This window comes from Orbicella franksi, chromosome 7 (genome assembly GCF_964199315.1).
Source record: "Orbicella franksi chromosome 7, jaOrbFran1.1, whole genome shotgun sequence".
NCBI classification, from domain to species: domain Eukaryota; kingdom Metazoa; phylum Cnidaria; class Anthozoa; order Scleractinia; family Merulinidae; genus Orbicella; species Orbicella franksi.
Window position 1 is genome coordinate 16,428,825 of NC_138151.1, and position 23,766 is coordinate 16,452,590.

At 40.7% G+C, this 23,766-nt stretch overlaps 2 protein-coding genes across 2 annotated transcripts in view; both read left to right on the top strand.

Moving 5' to 3' along the window:
• LOC145493606 (uncharacterized) overlaps positions 1-8,373 on the top strand; it is an 8,869-nt gene extending 496 nt beyond the window's left edge. Inside the window, exon 2 of the mRNA XM_081473095.1 lies at positions 2,551-8,373. Within this exon, the coding sequence (XP_081329221.1) occupies positions 2,551-8,358 (5,808 nt within the window). The 3' untranslated portion in view covers positions 8,359-8,373. The remainder of the gene's footprint in view (positions 1-2,550) is intronic.
• A 5,506-nt stretch (positions 8,374-13,879) lies between these two features.
• On the top strand, positions 13,880-19,800 carry LOC145493607 (uncharacterized). The gene has a single exon (XM_081473096.1). It carries the CDS (start codon positions 14,519-14,521, stop codon positions 19,637-19,639), a length of 5,121 nt encoding a protein of 1,706 aa, XP_081329222.1. The 5' UTR covers positions 13,880-14,518; the 3' UTR covers positions 19,640-19,800.
• The last annotated feature ends 3,966 nt before the right edge of the window (positions 19,801-23,766 follow it).

Sequence of the window (23,766 nt, forward strand, 5' to 3'; positions counted from 1 at the left end):
AACTTTAAAGAATCCTGCAAATTTGCAAATTCTAAATTTTCCAACAGTTGTTGGTGACATTTTTCAGCCGATAATCTTAAAGTAATGTCATCCATTGTTTGCAAAATGTAGCTAGAATTTATACGCCAGTTTGATAGTTGTGCAAGAGTATTTTAAATGCAAATATCTGTATTTGGATTTGTAAAGAATTCAGGGTTCTGTTTTTGGAATTCCAGGAACTTTTGCCTGATTGCAAAATTGTTTTAATTTTTCACATTATCAGTTATGTAGTTACTGCAACGTCAAACGGATGGCTCTTTCAACGTTTTCCGTTCTAGCTTCTGCAAGAAGGGATTGGCATTATTTGCTTTGGATATTCATGTATCCTTGTAAAAAGTTAAAAGTGGGAACGATTATAGAATTTTGATGTAGGTGGAGTTCAATGTCAAGAACGAAGCAAACAGCTAGCCCAAGCTTAATTAGGTTGATACAACTTTGGTCTAAGTCAGTCGCAGTACACCAGTATAAATTCTCGACGAAAGTGGCTAGCCATGGTGCACAACGAGCGCATCGCTCGGCTGCCAAAGTGACATAATTCCTTAGTTAATTTTGGGTCTCGAGGAAATAAAAGACCAAAACTAAAAGCGTCAGACAAACTAGTCCAATCAGAAAGCAGATACATAAAAGTGACAAATTTCAACCCGAATTAAAAAAAAGAGTTTTAGGCAAAACGTATCTATTAATAACGAAAAGTAATCATTTTTCTGCTCAAGTTAATTAACGACCAAGTCATGCTTCAAAGGATATAGTATGCATAATAATAAAGTAGAGGCATAAATTATGCTTGAACCTTAAGTAAACACGTTAAAACGAAACCAGCCGTAGTCATATAATTTGCTAGACTTTTTGGTTTTTGGTCTAGTTTATTCTAGCAACGTACACAATTATGCTGTGTATTCGTTTTATAGACTTTGGAAACGAGTTTAAGAAAACCTATTTAATAAGCGTCCTTAATTTATATATATAATTGCCATTGAATTCGATTTCTCACAATCTATAGCTATTAGGCACAATTAACGGATACTTGCATTTAGCTCAATAACTGTTTTATTGGCTAAAAATCAACGCTGCGCGTACGTGTACGATTTTTTGGCATCTTTAAACAGAAAACATTTCAGGAAGCAAAGAAAATTAGAATAAAATGAAACGTATAACCGGCATCGGCCTTTTGCAAGACTTCAGGTTTTAAATGAATTCAAAGTTAAACTTTGAAGCAAAAAGCCATATTGAGTATGCGCAAAAAGTAACGTGAAGTGTACTAACAATTTCGAAAAAAACAGAAAACACAGTAAAGCCCATGACAATTTTGAAAACTCTTAAGCGTACCAACATAGCGGTGAAATCTCAAGGGATTTGCCTTGATTGTGTAAGCATAAAAAAAAAAAAAAACAGGAAAAATGAGACACGGTGTAAACTTTGCAAAAAGTAAACATTCCTAACTTCAATGGAGCAGCAGCGTTGCCGTTTCTTTTAAAAACGTTAGTAATGAGCAAGATGGAAATATAAACCATGGAAAAAATTCTTGAAATTATTTTCTAATACTTGAAGTTTTCCATTGTGTCCTTTAATTGCCCTCAGAAGTGTGAACTGGCATGAAAAGGGTGATTCCAAATTCAGCTGAGAAAATAAAACTTCAGCCAATGCACAGATGAAAATTTTCGTAGCAGACAAGTGTTTATTTTATCCCGAATTTACAGATCTAGAGTAGCTAGGACGCTCATGAATATCTTCGAGAAATTGTAAATATAAAAACAACAAGAACTAGCTATTAACTATTATGTTTGTCTACATTATAAAAATTTAACTTTCAAAGCCTAGTGTAGTGATCAGCAATCATGCCTGAAAGGAGACTGTTTTCACGAGGCGTTTGTTCTGCAATATTCCTAGCTACATTGTTCCTTTTGAATGCCAGCAGAGAAATATGACTTTACAAAAAAATATGTACCTTAAAAATTAAAAAATAATTCCTGTATTTCCACGTGCAAAATGAGGCTAATAATCAGGCAATGCCACAATCCTCTCTACGGATCACTGATTAGATGTTATTAGCATCTGGGCTACAGACATTTTAAGAACATTATATACAACAGCGATCGAATTTGTGTATAAAACAGTTATAGCATGTCTTCTTCTCCCCATTCCATATATAGAGTTGAGAAAAATAAGAAAAAAAAAAACAACTAGAATTTATAACTGAAAAAAGCAAAACCGCCTAAATAACAAATCATTCGAATGTTCCGCCATGAAGCTGTCAAGGGAAGAAAAGAAATATTGGAAAACATTTGACCCTTAGTGCTGAAGTGGACATTAATTTCTTGTTTCTTGATCTTTATTGTAATAACACCATAAAAGTAGGCAAATTATAAATAAAAATGAATTACATAATCGTCTTAAAAAAAAGTCTCAGGAGCCGGAAAACTGGAATTATTGCAGGAAAACCTCATGAACAAAAATTAATCTCGACCAATGGCCTACATGAAGAGACTTAAATTATTATTTGTTTATTTTAAGGATGTTTTATCAGCCATGGACAAGGAAGACCTCATACAAGAAGTCATCTCTTTGAATGGGCAGGTCAACTCCTTGGAGGAAGCCTTCAGCTGCCTGAACCTGGAGAAAGGTAAGATAGAGGAAGCTTTTGATAGTTTGAGAAAGCAAATCTCAGGCCGGGGAGATGACAGCCAAGACGAAGGCGAAGCAAACGAAAGCAAATCCAGTGATAAAAATAGTTCCCTTAGTCAATTCTCCTCAATGGAAACTGCCCTCAAACGGAGCCAGGAAAGAGAATCTGAACTACAACATGAGGTGGTTAATGCTGAAAAGAAGATCTCTAACTTGGAATACCAACTGAAGACGTCTAAGGAGAAGCTGAATACGGCAGAATTATCCATTAAGAATTCTGAACAGCAAGTTCTTTCTCTTAACGAGGAGCTTCTGATGTTCAACAAAAAGGAGACAACGTTGGCGGACAGCAACAAGCAGAATGAATACCTGCAGAAGGAAATCAAAGATCTGAAATCGAGTGTCAACGTATATCGTCAGGAGATATCGGACAAGGATGGCGATATCAAGAGACTTCGAGCTTCCATAGCAGACAAGCAATCCATCATGGAGGGGTACGTTGCCGAGATCACCAGAATGAAAGATGCAGCGAAGACCGAAAAGTCCTCAAACAAAGAGTACGAGTCCTTGAAGCTAAAATTTGATGAAGTTTGCAAGGAGAGAGATTCATTACAACGTGAAGTCGCTCGGTTGGTCGCCAAGAGGCAAACAGACGTCTCTGTGGAGTTGGAGAATCAAACGGATGGTTACCGCAGACAACTTCGTGATAAAGATGAGACCATTCATCGATTGCGTAAAGAAAGTCTAACCTTACAGTCCGAGAGTGAGACATGGAAAACCAGAACGCTATTATCTGTTCCTCAAGTTGAGGGGAAGGAGTGCGACTCACTGCAACGCCGTTATGATAGCCTGTGGAGTGAGAAAGAAACCTTGAGAAAGGAGCTTGCTGAGATGATGACAAGACCCCACAGCTCGTCCGTGAATGTTGAAAGCCATCGGCAAGAGATAAGGGAGAAGGAGATCGCCATAGACAGGCTCCGTTCCGAGAACATCACACTACAGGCTCAAATTGAGGCGCTGAAGAAGGAGGCGGTTGATATCAGCACAAGATCTGACTACACAATGAGAGTGTACACCAGTTCAGTCCAGTTGGACAGCAATGAAGAATTCTATCGTACGGAGATCAAAGATAGGGATGCAGTTATCGACAAGCTGCGATCGGAAACGATGACTCTGCACGCCGAAATAGACGGAATGAAACGTGACATGCGGTCTTACTACAGCAGAACCGAGTTTGAAGCTTTACAGTTGAAGTACGACGAAATATTGAAAGACAGGGATGCCCTCCGTGAACAACTTTTGGAAGTCAGGTCAACAAGCGAAAGGGATGTGTCTGTTCACATTGAGAGCCGCATGGAAGGATTCCAACAAGAAGTAAGGGAGCGGGAAGCCTTAATTGACAAGTTGCGCTCAGAGAACTTGATCACCCGCAACGAGCTTGAAACATTGAAGAGAGAAATTGGCGGAAAGGCCTCTGTCACTGATGGTTACCTTGGGGAAATCGAACGCCTCAGGCAAGAGATCGTAACCTTGAAGACCAGCAGTTCAGACTACGACACCCTGAAGAGGACTTACGAAGAAGTGTGCAAAGAGAGGGACTTTGTACGTAACCAGTTGATGGAGTTCAAGACACAAAGCGAGAACGAAATCTCAGTTCACCTCGAGAGCTATTATCAAGCCTACAAACAAGACGTCAGAGAGAAAGAAATTGCCATTGATAGGATGCGTACAGAGAATACCACTTTGAAGGCTGAGTTGGAAGGAGTACGAAGAGAAATGGCAACTTTCTACAAGAGAACAGAGTACGAGTCTTTGAAGCTTCAATACGATGAAATGTGGAAGGAAAGGGACGCCCTCCGAGAGGAGCTGATAGATTTCAAGTCAAAATCTGAGCGCGATGTTCTGATCCAAGTGGAAAACAAGACTGTTATCTTCCAGAAAGAGATCAGAGAAAAGGAAATGGAGATCGCCAAGCTTCGCTCCGAGGCCATGTCAATCCAGATGAACTTTGATGTGCTCAAGCGAGACTTTGAGAGCAAACAACACTTGATCGAAGGCTTCCAATCCGAGATTGAGCGACTCAAAGGCGACATCATCACACTCAAGTCAACAACGGTCAACACCACAGAATACGAGTCACTGCGACGAATGTACGAAGACGTGTTGAAGAACAGAGATGCCATTCGACTTGAGCTGATTGAGTTTAGATCTAACAGCGAGCGCGAACTTGCTATCCAAGTGGAAAACCAAATCAGAATCTACCGTGAGGAGATCAGGGAGAAAGAAGTCGCCATTAGCAACTTCCGTTCTGAAAACATGAAGTCCCAAGCAGAGTTTGAGACACTCAAGAGAGAAGCTGACAGCAAGCAGTATATGATAGATGGATACTTGGTGGAGATCGACCGCCTGAAGAACGAGATCAGTGCATTAAACAAACGCATTGTGGAGTTCGAGTCTGTCAAGCGATCTTACGAAGATGTCTGCCGAGAACGTGATTACATCCAGAGGCAGTTTGCAGATTTCAAATCCAGGAGCGAACAAGATACAACCTTTCAAATTCAAATCCAAACTGATGGTTTCCGACAAGAGATCAAAGAGAAAGATCTGGCTATTGAAAGATTCTCGTCCCAAAACAAACTTCTCATGGAAGAGGTTGATGGATTGAAGAGGGAACGAAGCACTTTCTACAGCAAATCAGAATACGATTCCTTGAGGCAACAGTATGAAGAAATGTGGAAAGAAAGAGATGCTCTTCGTGGACAGATTGCTGAGCTAAGATCCAAGAGTGAAAGGGACCTAATCGTTCAGATAGAAAGTCGCACCGAAACGTACCGCACAGAGATAAGAGAGAAAGAAACCATCATCAGTCGCTTGCAGTCGGAGAGCATGAAGTACCAGACAGAAATAGATGGTCTGAAGAGGCAACTGGGCAACCAGGAGGCTTATCTGATTGAAATTGAACGCCTGAAGAAAGAAGTTAACGCACTGAGATTCCCAGACATCCGTGGTAGCGCAGAGTTTATCTCCTTGCAGCGAACTTACGAAGAAGTTTGTAAAGAACGAGATGCATTAAGAGGCCAAGTTGTTGACATCAAGATGAAGGGAGATCAAGAGCACGAAAACCAAGTGAGAATCTACCGTGAAGAAATCAGGGAGAAAGAAGTAGAAATCAACAGACTTCGATCAGAGGGCATGACATTCAAGGCTGAAATTGAAGGATTCAAAAGAGACCTCGGCAACCAAGAGGCTTATCTGATTGAAATTGAACGTTTGAAGAAAGAGGTTAACACACTGAGATTCCCAGACATCCGTGGCAGCGCAGAGTTTATCTCCTTGCAACAAACGTACGAAGAAGTTTGTAAAGAGCGAGACGCACTGAGAGGCCAAGTTATTGACATCAAGATGAAAGGAGACCAAGAGCATGAAAGCCAAGTCAGAATCTACCGTGAAGAGATCAGAGAGAAAGAAGTAGAAATCAACAGACTTCGATCAGAAGGAATGGCATTCAAGGTTGAAATCGAAGGATTTAAAAGAGATCTCGGCAACCAGGAGGCCTATCTGATTGAAATTGAACGCCTCAAGAAGGAAGTTACCACACTTAGATTCCCTGACATCCGTGGTAGCGCAGAGTTTATCTCCTTAAAGCGAACCTACGAAGAAGTCTGTAAAGAACGGGACGCATTGAGAGGCCAGGTTGTTGACATTAAGATGAAGGGAGACCAAGAGCGTGAGAACCAAGTCAGAATCTACCGTGAAGAGATCAGAGAGAAGGAAGTAGCAATGGAAAATCTTCGCTTGGAAAGCATGTCATTTAAGGCCGAAATTGAAAGATTAAAGAGAGATCTCGGTAATCAAGACGCCTATTTGATTGAAATAGACCGCTTGAAGAAGGAAGTCAACACATTAAGGTTCCCAGACATCCGTGGCAGCGCAGAGTTTATCTCCTTGCACCGAACTTACGAAGAAGTTTGCAAAGAACGAGATGCACTGAGAGGCCAAGTGGTTGACATCAAGATGAAGGGAGACCAAGAGCATGAAAGCCAAGTGAAAATTTATCGCGAAGAGATCAGCGAGAAAGAAATGGAAATCAACAGAATTCGATCAGAAGGAATGGCATTCAAGGCTGAAATTGACGGATTCAAGAGAGACCTCCGCAACCAGGAAGCCTATTTGATCGAAATTGAACGCCTCAAGAAAGAAGTCAACACATTAAGGTTCCCGGACATCCGTGGTAGTGCGGAGTTCGTCTCCTTACAGCGCACATACGAAGAGGTTTGCAAAGAACGAGATACACTGAGAGGCCAGGTTATAGATATCAAGATGAAGGGAGACCAAGAGCATGAAAACCAAATCACAATGTACCGTGAAGAGATTAGAGAGAAGGAAATTGAAATCAACAGACTTTGCACCGAAATCATGACATTTAAGGCAGAAATTGAAGGATTGAAGAGGGACCTGACGAGCACTAAGCAGCGAAGTGAGATAGAGGTGGAACGCGTTAGGAAGGAATCATCAGTAATAAGCCCTTCCGTTATCCGCAGCAGTGCCGAGTTTGTCACCCTGCAACGATCATATGAAGCAATCTGCCAAGAGAGAGACAGCCTCCGCCAGCAAATGATCGACACGAGAACAAAGAACGAGCGTGAAGTGTCCATTCAAATCGACAATCAAGCAAGACTTTACCGTGAAGAAATCAAGGAGAAAGATGCCGCTTTACAGATGCTTCGTTCAGAAGCGATCACACTTCGAGCTGAAGTCGAGTCGCTAAAGCGTGACCTCCGAATTGCACAGGAAACACCTGTACATGACACGAAGATGGAACAAGAACTGTTTAACCTGAGAACAAAGTTTGCCAAACTCCAAGAAGAATACAACATCGTCATGTTGGCAAAGAGCAAGTTGGAGGAGGAGATGGTCATCAAAGTCAACAGTGGAATGGCTGACAAACAAGACTACATCTACAAGATTGAGAAGGAGAATAGAGAATTGAAGTCCGAGAACGAGTATTACGAGAAGACCGTGGACGAAAAGAATGCAGCCATTGGTGATTTTCGCCTGAAGGTCAGAAACTTGCAGGAAAAAGTTGAGAATCTGAAGAAAGAAATTTTTGTCGCTGAAGAAGCCTACGAGAAAGCGGAACTTCGCCTGAAGGAGGTGCTGAAAGCAGACTACAAGCCTGTGACAACATATGAAGTCCGTCGCTATCGACTCTCAACAGCGGAGTCCCCCACAGGCACCCATAACAGTTCAGGATCCACCTACGCTGTGAACAAAGCCGCGTCCAGTGATGGTGACGCTTTGCAGTTTAGTGCCACATCGACCCCAATGAAATCTGCGCTTGATGGCGAACGTACAGAAGTTGTGCATAACAGCGGCACCGTCACCACATCAACAGGGCCAGACAGGGACCTGGCCAGGGCTGAAGGAAACTTTCAAAGTAGCGAGGATACTACCACAAGTACCAAGACCGTGCTGATGACAGACAAGGTTGACGGAGTCGCTGATTCTGGTGTTGCTGGCACCAGTTACCGCTCTACGTATTCCAGTCAGCCGTCAACCTACAGGACCACTTCTGCCACAACCTACCGTACAACCACAGGACGTACGTCTGTTTCTGGAGGGTCTGGCTACAGAACCTCCTACCCCACTGGGCGGAAGTACTCCGGCCGCTATTTAGTCACAAGGAAGTTCTATTGAAGAAAATCATCAGTCTACCAGTGGGACTGGTCTTGCTGCTAACAGAGAGACACTTTCAAATTAAAGACTACTATTTCATTGTCATCTTTAGTACGCAACAACAATTGCGTTTGCATCAATATTTAACTAAAACGAATAGGGTCAGGGTCATGATATCGTAGACGATTCTGCCTTAAATAAGAATCCAGTGAAATTCGGAACGGGTTCAAACGGTCCTGATACAAACGAACAACAAAATAATCCAAACGGGGACTTTAAACATGAGGAAGGATTTTTAAAGAATAATGTAATAATTTGTATCGGAACTTTTTGTACACTGTCTTGAAAATAGCTCTTTGTTACGAAGCTTAACGTTCAAAATTGAAAACAAAAGTATTGAGAGGAAAAATGACAAGCGTTTAAGATATCATGATCCAGTCTCTTTATATGTTCTTCATAGTTAACATAACATTTTCAGCCGTTCGAGTATTATTCCTAAACAGTAAGTTGGCATGCACTACGTTTTTCAAACACCTTTAATTATTTATGGAGAGAACCTTTGTAAGTTTGTGGATTGAAGCTATGAGTTCAATTGTGTTATTCTAAGTGAGTTTAGTGTGTCTTCACAAGCGTGGATTATATTTGTTTGATTGGATGGAGAGTTATTTCTTTCACAATTTGAACCTAAGATAGAAGGTTATTATGTCATATCGAGGAATTGTTCGGTATTATTGTTTTGCCTGAACGTGCGTTGTTAACAATCTCCAAACATTTTATATTCTTTAATTATTCCTGTCATACAAAGACTTCACCACCGTGAGCAATCGTTTTAAGGGCCGTAGCTAGTAACTGGCAAACCGAGGCACTTGCCTCGGTCATTTTTTTCGCTTTTGTTGTTCATAGTCATCATAAACACCCTAAATAGCTAGGAAGAGAATTTAACGATGGGCATTACCTCAGTCATAACTTTTTCACGGACATTGCCTCAGTCATGATAATATTTTTTTCTGGCTATGGCCTAGTCTTTACGTATTATATAATTTATTACTTACGACCTTATTAACTCTTAATTTTGAGGAGTTCGTTACCAATATTTTAAAGAGGATACCTTGTTATTGTTTTGGCATGTCTTCGAGAAGCTAAAAAAAATAGAAAAAAGTAGCCCTGGCTAAATAGAGGTAATAAGCATCATTCTCATATTCATTACAGTTCACTTGTTCGTAATTTTACCAAAATTATATAATCCATATTTACTGGGCGTTAGTAGGTCAGCGTGTACAAAAGGGAAACCATTTGAATTAAAGCTTTTACTGATTTGCTTATCAACAATACAGGTAATTGTCAGGACATCAAAAGTTATCTCTGAGGCCGGCAAACATGATTATATCTAGACTGGAATTTCCACTGCTTCCTCCATTCCAGTCGGAGGCTCCTTTTCCAAGCAGCGGTAGCTAGAGCAGTCGAGCCTAGCTTGACACTTACTTTCTTTTTGTTAAATCTAACGCCCTTCCATGTAACCCTTTTCATAATTTTAAACTTTTCAATAAAAGAAGTGTTTACTTTATTCATCAAGGTGTGGATATTACTTTAACCCAAAATGCATAGGATCGTTTATTGGCCCAAATTTTGCTCGTTAGAGACTTGGGTAGGTCAATTGAACAGAATTATGGAGAACAAAGAACGTTTAGGAAAAAAGTTGTGCTTTTCTTTAAGATCTGTTTTGAAGGAGAAACTTAAAAGGTACCTAATGACAATAATATTCCAATCAAATGTTGATGGAGAAAGCTATAGGACTGGTGCAGGTTTAAGCAAATGGTCGATGGATGAAACAGATAACAAATACAGAGGCCTTAATACGTTATGTTGTGCTTTCATACGAAAACAAATAATAATAAAACTTGTTATATTATCATTTTAATATAATGGTTGACAAACTACTCCTAAATTTTGGCGCGAAATTTCAGTGTCAATTTATAATTTCACATTTGAAATTACAAAATTGCCATCGCAATGTTTGGCGCGAAATTTCTCGATATAATAAACAAGTAAGAAACCCACGATTGTAAGCGTAATTTGTCACCTAGGATGTTTAAGGTAATTAAATAGTATATTCGTAAAATTAAGAAATAATTTCACGTGACGGTTTTGTCAAAAGTCTAATAATTTAACAATAATTGAGAATTTTGACAAAATCATTCCCTAATTTAACTCGTCACCATTCGATTTCCCATACATATTACAGCAAACTGGCCCACGATAAAAAGACAAGTTTTGATTGGCTCCCTGAGCATTCTGAATTTTGCAATCCGGACCGCTAAAATGGACCGCCCATGAGTTAGTTTTAACGAACTGCTTTATTTTCAAAACACTGCACAAAAGAAAACAGTTTGCTGGGTAGTGGAAATATATTTTTCTCAATATTTGGCATGCAATATAAATTTAACTTTCACGAAAGGGAACAGAAATATGAAAATATGTTTTACCCTGCTGTTAGGTCGTTATTGGGCAATTGGTCGTGTTTATTCCAAGTTTATGGACCTCATGCTCGTTCAATAACATAAGCAGGTATAAACATGTATGATAATACTGAACGATTTTTGTTTGCGCTTATAACATATACCGTTTATCCCCTTACAAATCCTTGTGTTTTGACTTTTCGTTGAACATGGTACAAATACTCATATTTGGAGTTTAGTCTACGTACCTTCCATCTCTCGCCTGCGGATCAAACATTTCCGAGCGACATTTAAATTTCAATTTGCTACTCGTCCAGTTTGAATCTTCCACACTGTGACCAAACACAATACATCAAGAATCTAAAATTATTACCTCGCTAGAGTCCTTTATCTCTTTATTTCCCGAGAGGTGTCTGCCGTTGATTGACGGGTGTTTCAGCAATTTTTTGCCATCAAGTCAAGTCAAGGCAAGTCAAGTCAACTTTATTTAGGCAGGGTAGCCCCATATGTGCCCATTGGCATCTAAATATAAATCAATCAAGAAAATTCCCGTTAAATAAATAAATAATTAAACAAACAAACAAACAAACAAGCGACTGAGGATCTCAGCTCAGGCCAACTCAACTTCGTTTCCAGGGTCTCTCATGAAGATTTGAGACCATAGGAACGAGGTTGAGGACAACGTTCCACCTTGCCTTCTTCCCATTCTCCTCGCGCCTTCACCGTTCACATTCTTGACTCTGTCGCCTTTCACAAAATTAACAAAAGCAAACTAAAGAAAGAACAAATTTGAATTGTTTTCCTAACAAAAGAGAAATGAGATTGCGTGTGATTTGAGTTTAGTTTATTTTTACTTCCAATGCTATCAAGGATATCGATCGTTTCCTGTTTATAATTTAGTTAAGTGGCATCTTATTTCATAATTTGTTACTCAAATTCCTGTTCCACTTATTCAACAGTCAAGCCGACACAAACTAATTAATATTTCCGGGACAAACGTGCGCCCATTTTACCGCATTCTTTCTTGAACAATAAAATGTACGTCACTCAAAATGAGGCGTTTTCAACACAAGGTGCTTAATGTGTCGTATTGGCCCTATGCGTAACGATCTCTGTCACGCGCCGTTTTATCCACGATACAAGAGCACACTAGATCCAAACACATATCACACTGCGATGGGAACATCAATTGCTGATCTGGACTCGCGTTTTTTGGAGACCCAAGATCTTACGTGGTCTTGTTGCGGCAATGGTAAAGTTTCCACGATATCTCATTAAATAAAACATAAACCCAAGGTAATTCACAGTAGGATTATGCATTGTTCGTGTTAAGATTGGACAGCCAATGGTGATGGAGACAGAATATTTCGAAATAGAATTCACTGATCTTTTTAAGTTGGCGTCCCTTTAAATTACTTTAATCTCGACTCCTTCGCGCTGTGCTAGGAAGCTTGACCCGATCTCTGCCACCCTACACGCGATTTGTTGCTAACTTAGTCGAGGCGTTTCAAGTTGACATACCCTCAAGAGGTTGCAACCAGTTGCGAGATGGCTCTTGTGCAGTTTCAACAAGATCTTAATGATATGACGAGAAGTCAGAAGGGAGAGGTAAACATTATCTCTGTTGTATCTAGTCTGGCACTTCAGAAGCATGGAATTGAAGATTTCAATTTGTTTTTGATCTGAAAAACTGAAGGCATTTTGAAATTATTTAAACTTTACGAAGCTCGAAGCAGTACTTTAAATCTTTGCATGTGAGAGTTTAGAACAAATCTTTAAGTGTTTAGGGGTGCGGCTCATTTGCAAAACTCATTCTTTGTCGTCGATATTAGCATTTCACGTCTACTTAAGGCTGCAAAGCTTTTGATCTGCACCAAAAGAAAAGAATCGGAAGCCCTGGGGGCAAGAATTATATTTGAACAATTGTTATTTCCTTCATTCGATTGATTGTTTCTTGGCTTTCGCTGATAAATGAATGTTTAATGGGTCGTTATATCGTCCTCATTCATGAAACTGTACAGAAACCAAGGATAAATTAAACAGTTTGCGAGATACCGATAACTATGATTTGATTTGCAAATGTTTTATCTTGAATTGTGCACCTTTAGGAATTCCAAAAAACTTGTAAATTTTTAAAAAAATTCTTTGACAGCTACCTAAAATAAACAAATAGTACAAAAATGTGCAAAGTCTTTTCCATGTTAAATGAACTCAATTAGATTAATTGCCTAATGCAAAGTGGTGTCATCTCAAGGGAATTTCCTTTGTTTGTTTCAAACATCAATTAAAATTAGGAAAACTGAGATAGAAAATAATTCTAACACGATGTAAGTAGTAACTCTGCTTTGTACTTGAAAACGTAATATATGACGTTCAGAAAATCTACAGATCTAGAAAAGAGGGCCATAGAAAAGTTCTATTTGGTTCAAAGTACCAATGTTCCCAAGGTGTCGGGTAAATACTGTAATGGCCTAAGGAAATAAAATTAGCATAAAAGCAAAGACTTAAATGTACGGCAGGGGTAAAATAACGTGCGCATTAAAGAAAATAATGTGCCAAAGCGTTTTCGGGCTAGATTATACCATCTCTTTTTACGACAGAAGAGAAATATTGCTCTGTCACTAGAAAAATACGTCTTACGCTATCTTACCTTGCTATATTCTTGTAAATGTAAAGAAAATGTGAATGTCTTATATAAGCTCGCAAAACACTTAAGAGCTCTCTTCAAGTCGTTATTAAAGCAGCTCAGTCACGGCATTTTGAGTTATTTTGGCCACGTACAGAATTACCTTAAAATGAAAGGAAACGTTAAAATAGTAGTTAACTCAGATAGAAAAACACGAAAGAGATGATATTGAACCTTATTATATGGTTATGTCTCACAAGGACTGGGAACTACCGAATTCACGAATTTTTATTGGCTGAAATCGATATCGAAATCGGTCTAGATTTTCCCATCTAAAGCGGCACCTAGACCGTTAATGTTTTGCGGCGAAAAAGTTGCAAACTAAAATGCAAAAATATTGACTTTTTACTTCTAACAATATTTATTTATGGAAGTGCTAAAAAGCCTGATGAGAAAAAAAAAAGTAAAAAGGACAAGCAAACCTTGGCAGAATTAAGCTCAGCTCATTGCTGTTCGCAAGCAAAATGTCAGTTAGTACAAACCAGTTACATTAAACGACTTAAATTGTTCTTGTTTGCCAAATAATAAACATCTTATTAACCGAACTTAGTGGGTCTGTACGGGAGAATCTTGACCTCGGTCGTGGGTACAGACCTCCCTGAGTTCAGTCTGTACACACGGTCTGCTCGGTCTGCTCGGCTAATAAGAACTAAATAAAGAAAGAAGAATGGAGAAGATTACTACGGATAACAAGCGACGAACTTGAAAAAATTAGGCTTAAGTTATCAAGATGGGCAAACCGTGAGGTCGCACCTTTAACTGTTGGAATTAGAATTCGAGGGAATTAGAGTTAGAGGGAGAACCGGAGAACGTGGATGAAACCATCAGAGCGCAGAAACGAGAACAAACAACAAACCCAACCCACTAATGACACTATTCCCAAAACATAACGCTAAAATCTTAAAGGTGAATTAAGGCTAATTATCAAGCATTGCAATAATTCCCTCTACAGATCAGCTTTTCTACTTCACAAGTTGAAGGAAGAGACTACGACACGCTGCAACGCCGCTATGACGGCCTTTGGAGTGAAAACGAAAAAATGAGAAAGGAGCTGGAAGAGGTGAAAGCAAGAACCCGATACTCTATGAGTACTGAAAGTCAATGGCAAGAGAACCGAGAGAAGGAGAGGCTCCGTTCCGAGAACATCACACTACAGGCTCAAATTGAGGCGCTGAAGAAGGAGGCGGCTGATTTAAGCACAAGATCTGACCACACCATGAGAGTGCACACTAGTTCAGTCCAGATAGACAGCAATGAAGAATTCTATCGCCAGGAGATCAAAGATAGGGATGCAGTTATCGACAAGCTACGATCGGAAACGATGACTCTGCATGCTGAAATTGAAGGACTGAGGCGTGACATACGATCTTTCCACAGCAGGACCGAGTTTGAAGCTTTACAGTTGAAGTACGACGAGATACTGAAAGACAGGGATACACTCCGTGAGAAATTGATGGAGGTAAGGACCACGAGCGAGAGAGATGTGTCTGTTCACATTGAAAGCCGCATGGAAGGCTTCCAACAAGAGGTAAGAGATCGGGAAGCCCTGATCGACAAGTTGCGCTCAGAGAACCTAATTGTCAAGAACGAACTTGAATCATTGAAGAGAGAGGTCAGCGGAAAGGAATCTGACACAGATGTTTACCTTAAAGACATTGAACGCCTCAGGCAAGAGATCGCAACCTTGAAGACCAGCAGTTCAGACTACGACACTCTGAAGAAGACTTACGAAGAAGTGTGCAAGGAAAGGGATTTTGTACGTAAACAGCTGTTCGAGTGCAAGACACAAAGTGAGAACGAAATCTCAGTTCACCTCGAGAGCTATTATCAAGCCTATAAACAAGACGTTAGAGAGAAAGAAATTGCCATTGATCGGATGCGTACAGAAACCACCACTTTGAGGGCTGAGTTGGAGGCCTTAAGAAGAGAAATGGCAACTTTCTACAAGAGAACAGAGTACGAGTCATTGAAGCTTCAATACGATGAGATGTGGAAAGAAAGGGACGCCCTCCGAGAGGAGCTGATAGATTTCAAGTCAAAATCTGAGCGCGATGTTCTGATCCAAGTGGAGAACAAGACTATGATCATCCAAAAAGAGATCAGAGAAAAGGAAATGGAGATCGCCCAGCTTCGCTCCGAGGCCATGTCCATTCAGATGAACTTTGATGTGCTCAAGCGAGACTTTGAGAGCAAGCAACACTTGATCGAAGGCTTCCAATCCGAGATTGAGCGACTCAAAGGTAACATTATCACACTCAAGTCAACAACGGTCAACACCACAGAATACGAGTCACTGCAACGAATGTACGAAGACGTGTTGAAGGACAGAGATGCCATTCGACTTGAGCTGATTGAGTTTAGATCTAACAGCGAGCGTGAACTTACTGTCCAAGTGGAAAACCAAATCAGAGTCTACCGTGAGGAGATCAGGGAGAAAGAAGTCGCCATTAGCAACTTCCGCTCTGAAAACATGAAGTTCCAAGCAGAGTTTGAGACGCTCAAGAGAGAAGCTGACAGCAAGCAGTATATGATAGATGGACACGTGGTGGAGATCGACCGCCTGAAGAACGAGATCAATGCATTAAACAAACGCATTGTGGAGTTCGAGTCTGTCAAGCGATCTTACGAAGATGTCTGCCGAGAACGTGATTACATCCAGAGGCAGTTTGCAGATTTCAAATCCAGGAGCGAACAAGATACAACCTTTCAAATTCAAATCCAAACTGATGGTTTCCGACAAGAGATCAAAGAGAAAGATCTGGCTATTGAAAGATTCTCGTCCCAAAACAAACTTCTCATGGAAGAGGTTGATGGATTGAAGAGGGAACGAAGCACTTTCTACAGCAAATCAGAATACGATTCCTTGAGGCAACAGTATGAAGAAATGTGGAAAGAAAGAGATGCTCTTCGTGGACAGATTGCTGAGCTAAGATCCAAGAGTGAAAGGGACCTAATCGTTCAGATAGAAAGTCGCACCGAAACGTACCGCACAGAGATAAGAGAGAAAGAAACCATCATCAGTCGCTTGCAGTCGGAGAGCATGAAGTACCAGACAGAAATAGATGGTCTGAAGAGGCAACTGGGCAACCAAGAGGGTTATCTGATTGAAATTGAACGCCTGAAGAAAGAAGTTAACGCACTGAGATTCCCAGACATCCGTGCCAGCGCAGAGTTTATCTCCTTGCAGCGAACTTACGAAGAAGTTTGTAAAGAACGAGATGCATTAAGAGGCCAGGTTGTTGACATCAAGATGAAGGGAGAACAAGAGCAAGAAAACCAAGTGAGAATCTACCGTGAAGAAATCAGGGAGAAAGAAGTAGAAATCAACAGACTTCGATCAGAGGGCATGACATTCAAGGCTGAAATTGAAGGATTCAAAAGAGACCTCGGCAACCAAGAGGCTTATTTGATTGAAATTGAACGTTTGAAGAAAGAGGTTAACACACTGAGATTCCCAGACATCCGTGGCAGCGCAGAGTTTATCTCCTTGCAACAAACGTACGAAGAAGTTTGTAAAGAGCGAGACGCACTGAGAGGCCAAGTTATTGACATCAAGATGAAAGGAGACCAAGAGCATGAAAGCCAAGTCAGAATCTACCGTGAAGAGATCAGAGAGAAAGATGTAGAAATCAACAGACTTCGATCAGAAGGAATGGCATTCAAGGTTGAAATTGAAGGATTTAAAAGAGATCTCGGCAACCAGGGGGCCTATCTGATTGAAATTGAACGCCTCAAGAAGGAAGTTACCACACTTAGATTCCCTGACATCCGTGGTAGCGCAGAGTTTATCTCCTTGAAGCGAACCTACGAAGAAGTCTGTAAAGAACGGGACGCATTGAGAGGCCAGGTTGTTGACATTAAGATGACGGGAGACCAAGAGCATGAGAACCAAATCAGAATCTACCGTGAAAAGATCAGAGAGAAAGAAGTAGCAGTGGAAAATCTTCGCGTGGAGAGCATGTCATTTAAGGCAGAAATTGAAAGATTAAAGAGAGATCTCGGTAATCAAGACGCCTATTTGATTGAAATAGACCGTTTGAAGAAGGAAGTCAACACATTAAAGTTCCCTGACATCCGTGGCAGCGCAGAGTTTATTTCCTTGCAGCAAACATACGAAGAACTTTGCAAAGAACGAGACGCACTGAGAGACCAAGTGGTAGTTATCAAGATGAAGGGAGAACAGAACCTTGAAAACCAAGTCAGAATTTATCGTGAAGAGATTAGGGAGAAGGAAGTAGAAATCAACAGACTTCGATCAGAAGGTATAACATTCAAGGCTGAAATTGAAGGCTTCAAGAGAGACTTCGGCAACCAAGAGGCTTATCTGAATGAAATTGAACGCTTGAAGAAAGAGGTTAACACACTGAGATTCCCAGACATCCGTGGCAGCGCAGAGTTTATCTCCTTGCACCGAACTTACGAAGAAGTTTGCAAAGAACGAGATGCACTGAGAGGCCAAGTGGTTGACATCAAGATGAAGGGAGACCAAGAGCATGAAAGCCAAGTGAAAATTTATCGCGAAGAGATCAGAGAGAAAGAAGTAGAAATCAACAGACTTCGATCAGAAGGAATGGCATTCAAGGCTGAAATTGACGGATTCAAGAGAGACCTCGCCAACCAGGAAGCCTATTTGATCGAAATTGAACGCCTCAAGAAAGAAGTCAACACATTAAGGTTCCCGGACATCCGTGGTAGTGCGGAGTTCGTCTCCTTACAGCGCACATACGAAGAGGTTTGCAAAGAACGAGATACACTGAGAGGTCAGGTTATAGATATCAAGGTGAAGGGAGATCAAGAGCATGACAACCAAATCACAATGTACCGTGAAGAGATTAGAGAGAAGGAAATAGAAATCAAGAGACTTCGCACCGAAATCATGACATTTAAGGCAGAAATTGAAGGATTGAAGAGGGACCTGACGACCACTAAGCAGCGAAGTGAGATAGAGGTGGAACGCGTTAGGAAGGAATCATCAGTAATAAGCCCTTCCGTTATCCGCAGCAGTGCCGAGTTTGTCACCCTACAACGATCATATGAAGCAATCTGCCAAGAGAGAGACAGCCTCCGCCAGCAAATGATCGACACGAGAACAAAGAACGAGCGTGAAGTGTCCATTCAAATCGACAATCAAGCAAGACTTTACCGTGAAGAAATAAAGGAAAAAGATGCCGCTTTGCAGATGCTTCGTTCAGAAGCGATTACACTTCGAGCTGAAGTCGAGTCCTTGAAGCGTGACCTCCGCATCGCAAAAGAGACCCCTGTACATGACACGAAGATGGAACAAGAGCTGTTTAACCTGAGAACAAAGTTTGCTAAGCTCCAAGAAGAATACAACATTGTCATGTTGGCAAAGAGCAAGTTGGAGGAGGAGATGGTCATCAAAGTCAACAGTGGAATGGCTGACAAACAAGACTACATCTACAAGATTGAGAAGGAGAATAGAGAATTGAAGTCCGAGAACGAGTATTACGAGAAGACCATGCAGGAAAAGAATACAGCTATTGGTGATTTGGACCTGAAGATCAGACACTTGCAGAAAAAGGTTGAAAATTTAAAGAAAGAGATTTTTGTCGCTGACGAAGCCTACGAGAAAGCGGAGCTCCGCCTGAAGGAAGTGCTGAAGGCAGACTACAAGCCTGTGACCACATATGAAGTTCACCGCTACCGGACCTCAACAGCGGAGTCCCCCTCAGCTACCTATAGCAGTTCAGCATCCACCTACACCGTGAACAATGCCGCATTCAGTGGTGCTGATGCTTTGCGGTTTAGTGCCACATCCACACCAATGAAATCCGTTCTCGATGGCGAACGCACCGACGTTGTACGCAAGACCGGCACCATAACCTTATCAACAGGGCTCGACAGTGACCTGGCCAGGGCTGAAGGAAACTTCCAGAGCAGCGAGGATACCGCAAAAACTACCAAGACCGTGCTGATATCAGACAAGGTCGAGGGAATTACTGATTCTGGAAGAGTTGGTACTAGTTACCGCTCTACGTATTCCAGCCAGCCTTCAACTTACAGAAGCAGTTCTGGTACAAGCTACCGCACAAGCACTGGACGTACGTCTGTTTCTGGAGGGTCTGGTAACAGAGCGTCCTATTCCAGCGGCGGGCGTAAGTACTCTGGCCGCTACTCAGCCACAAGGAAGTTCTACTAGTGTTCCAGATGCACTGGTCTTGTCGTTAGAAGAGGAACACTATCTTATAAGGAATCGTATGCAATAGGCATGCAGTGAAAGGTATCTTTCGTTTTGAACTTGCACTACCAATTAATCATGAGTGTATTGTATCTAACTAGGACTAAAGCGGGCTGTGTTATAACATCTTAGGTAACTTTCGCATAAATAGAGATTGGCATGAAAATGGAAAACGTTGACGTTGCGAAGGAACAGTCGATTAATCAAGCAGCTAACAAACAAACAAACAAACAAACAGACTAACAAACAAGCAAAAAGGAAACTGGGCTATTTTGAATTGACAAGAGACCATCATAGTCTCTCGGAATCGAAGATTAGGAAAAACATACAGCATTTAAATTTGTATTGGAACTGTTTATACCGTACCTCGGGAAAAGCTCGATGGTGGGTGACTTAAATCTTTTTCAAAATTGACCAGATCTTTTACTCATAAATAGAGAAGACAATCTCAGTGAATCGTCTAAAGTGTTATGACCCAGCCGTTACATACGATCGATATATAACGTTTTCGCTAGTGGAAAGGTATTTTAGGTCCTTAAAGGAGCTCAGTCACGGTGTTTTGAGTTATTTTAGCCACATCAAAAACTACCTTTGAATTGAAGGAAACCTGAAAATAGTAGTTAAATAAGATAGAAAAACACCAAAGAGATAATAATAAACCATAAAGGAACAAGGATGGTTACGGATGGAGAAGCTTAACACGGATTACAAACGACGAACTTGAAAAATTTAGGCTTAACTTTTCAAGATGCGCAAACCGTGACGCAGCTCCTTTAAGAACTAAGCATGCAGTAAGTATTTCATATAATTTGCACATTTTTATGGCGAGAGCCCTTGTTTGTTCGTGGGTTAGATATTTGAGTTCATTGGATATATATTTAAAGGCGTAATAGTTATGGGGAAGTAATTATTTAGTGTGTATTGACAAGCGTGGATTATATTCTGAGTTTGCATATGCTAGGTTGAGATTCGTTTGATATTTTTTAAACTTTTCCGACATATGAATCTTTTTAGCTTCTTTTTTTCCCTTTCCTGTCAAAATCAAGGAGGACATTTTTAAAATTTCCTGTACACGTGTTAGTTTCAGTGTTGGTGAATAGTTCCTACGGGTGTCAGATCAGCAAACAAAAGTGAAATATTTTGGGAGAGCTGGACTAAAGCTGTCAGATTTACTGTGTATAACAACTGCAATGAAACGTTATCTCCGGTTATCGAAGAAATATGATCATATCAGACCAACGAAGTAGATAACTTGATACACACTTCCCTTTGTTAGATTCAACATCAAACCTCGTATTTATTTTTATCATCATGAATTTTTCAATAAAATAAGTGTTTGCTGTATTAATCAATGTGTGGGCATTTATTTAGCGTCTGCTATTAAGGATGAACTTACCCGGGAGTGGCACTACCGTATAAAAGGGACGGGGTTGCTCGTCGTACCTTTTAGGGGTTAAATTAAAAAAAGCGGTTTTGGTATCTCTAAAGGTGTTCAGCATCAAAATGTCCACAGTGGGAGCTTTTGCCGTACCTTTGAGGGTATTAAGCCGAAAAAAAAATGACAGGAGATATTTGACAATCAACTAACTTTTAATTTTGTCTCAAAATTAGTACCTCTTAGAGGTGGAAAAAAAATTGAGCCACACCCACAAAATCATGGTAGCTCTTAGAGGTTCTTTTCAAAGGTTCCGTCGAGCACCCTCGTCCATTTTATATGGGAGTCCACCCGCGGGTGAACTTAGCTCTTCTGTAATGATACTAGTAAGAACTACTCATAAAGACAGCACTACAGCGACTGTTCTTTGTGTTTCAGCCACATGCTAAGGCTGAGGTCGAGTGGGGGGGGGGTACTCTGTAAATCTTTGGGTAGGGGTGTGTAACTGGTCACTGAAACTCTTACCCTACAACAAACCATGATCAGCTTAATTTTGCTTAAACTAGGCACCAAAAACCCCTACAATATCCAACACTAGTTATTTTTAACATACAATTATTATCACTATCAAAGTTCGACATATGCTAACTAAACCAATGTCTTATAAGTCACTTCCGGGTTTCATTTTCTATTATAGAACCCCCGTGTAAAGAGCCTCGTTTTAGACTACGTTTCGATGCGTTTTCGCCTAGTCACCGTCCACAATAGTACGATATGAGAGAAACTCATCGTTTTCCCTATAAACGCGTTCATTTGAAAACGCGGTCCAAAGTGTAGCAATTGAAAACGGAACATCATCATATTAGTAGCTATTAGTGTGGACAGCGAAAACAGAGCCTGTCACGTATGTGGCCAGCAATTAGAAGCCTCGTCCTTTCGTGACCCATAACAAAAATCCTGTCACACACTCTCAACTCACTCATGGTAAATTACGGGGGTACCAACGACCTGATGTGTTTGTTTCTCATAACGCTGCTTTGACTGCTTTAGGCTATCTGCTCTGTTTTTAACCAGCTTGAGTTAATTTTAGGTCGCGCGATAAAAATTATTTTATCTGTTCGATTATTCTAGGGGAACTTTAGTCTTGTCAAATTTTAATATCAAGGCTTTTATGTCCATTCCCTGAAAACCTTAGCTCTTATAAAAGTGCTTTTCCAAGAATCATAGCCGATCTTTTTTCGGTACCAAAAACGAAATTTTTATTATCAATCCGAAAACAACAGGGACAACTCTCTTTAAAATAGGCCGGGATTCAACAGAACAGGTAATTTAACGAAACGATCCGTTGGGTGCCCCTGAATTATATCAATCACCGAAAAATTCCGGTATTCGAACTCCACGGTCTCGGATCTAAGAACGTCATCTGTCGCAATGTTAACTTTCAACTAGAAAGGGTTTTGGAGCTAAGCAAAGTTTAGTCCAGCCTGTCCAGTTCAGTTCTGTTCATCTCTCTGTCACGCAACGCTACGCAATCCTGGCCGTTTCACTCTAAAAGACCTTACAAACGGGTGTCTGGAAAACCCGAATAGCGAATAGCGAATAGTCGCGAATAGCGAATAGTCCCGAATAGCGAATAGCGAATAGTACGAATAGTCTCGAATAGTGCGAATAGTGGCGCACAGTCTCGAATAGTGGCGAATAGTGGCAAATAGTGGCAAATTAGTGGCAAATCGTAGCAGATAGGGTACCCAGTATCTCGCAGTCAACCTCGCAGCAACGTAGGATGGGATTTTCCCGCTAGAAAGCACAGACGCTTATCAGGACAAAAGGTGTTTCTAAAGATAGTTTCTTCTGTTTTAACCGCTCCAAAAGCGTAAATACGTCTTTATTGGGTTATCCTTGTGTTTTCTGTTTTCTTAATGACGGCGATGGACAGCCCGAGCCTGAGTCCGGAGAAGAAAAGGTAATAAATTCACTGAAATTCTGTTGCTCATTTGGATAATTAATTAACGCAGGATATTAGACCTAAAGCGGTGACTATTGACGACTATTCGTCACAATTCGCCACTTTTCGCGATTGTTGGCCACTATTCGCACTATTCGAGACTATTCGCTATTCGCTATTCGCGACTATTCGCTATTCGCTATTCGGGTTTTCCAGACACCCCTTACAAACAGCTATGAGAATCCACTGTCTACACTGACCTTTCAATTCATACGAACCATGGAAATTTCCCTTTAGGCTGCTCCTGCTTGTTGATGTTAAAATCTTCGGTCCTCGACCGCAACTTGACGGCCTCACACGCGGTCATTCAAAGTGCATAGTTTTTGGCTCCCTACGAGTTGAATTCGTTGCAATTTCAGCCTTCAAAAACGCCAGAATTCCCTGAAAATTGGTCATCTTTCACTGAATGGGTTTCTAAATTACTCAAGTTAAACGCTCACCGAACGCGAGCTGTTTTCTTCTCAACACAACTGAGTCTTTGCTCATCAAATAGAGTCCTAAAGTGTGTCGTCACAAAAAAATAAATTTGAGAAATTATGGGATTTGGCGCCATTTTTGAGTTATTTTTTGTAAAAAAAATACCTCTTAGTCGGCGCGTCGGGTATGTTATGAACGGGTCAGTGGGTGAGTGAGTGAGTGAGTGAGTGAGTGAGAGATGTATGTATGTCACACCAATCAGATTGATCTACTATAAACAGCCAATCAAAT

What these genes read in the sequence shown, in the direction of transcription:
- LOC145493607 (XM_081473096.1), top strand. Translation starts at nt 14,519, where the DNA reads ATGAGAAAGGAGCTGGAAGAGGTGAAAGCAAGAACCCGATACTCTATG.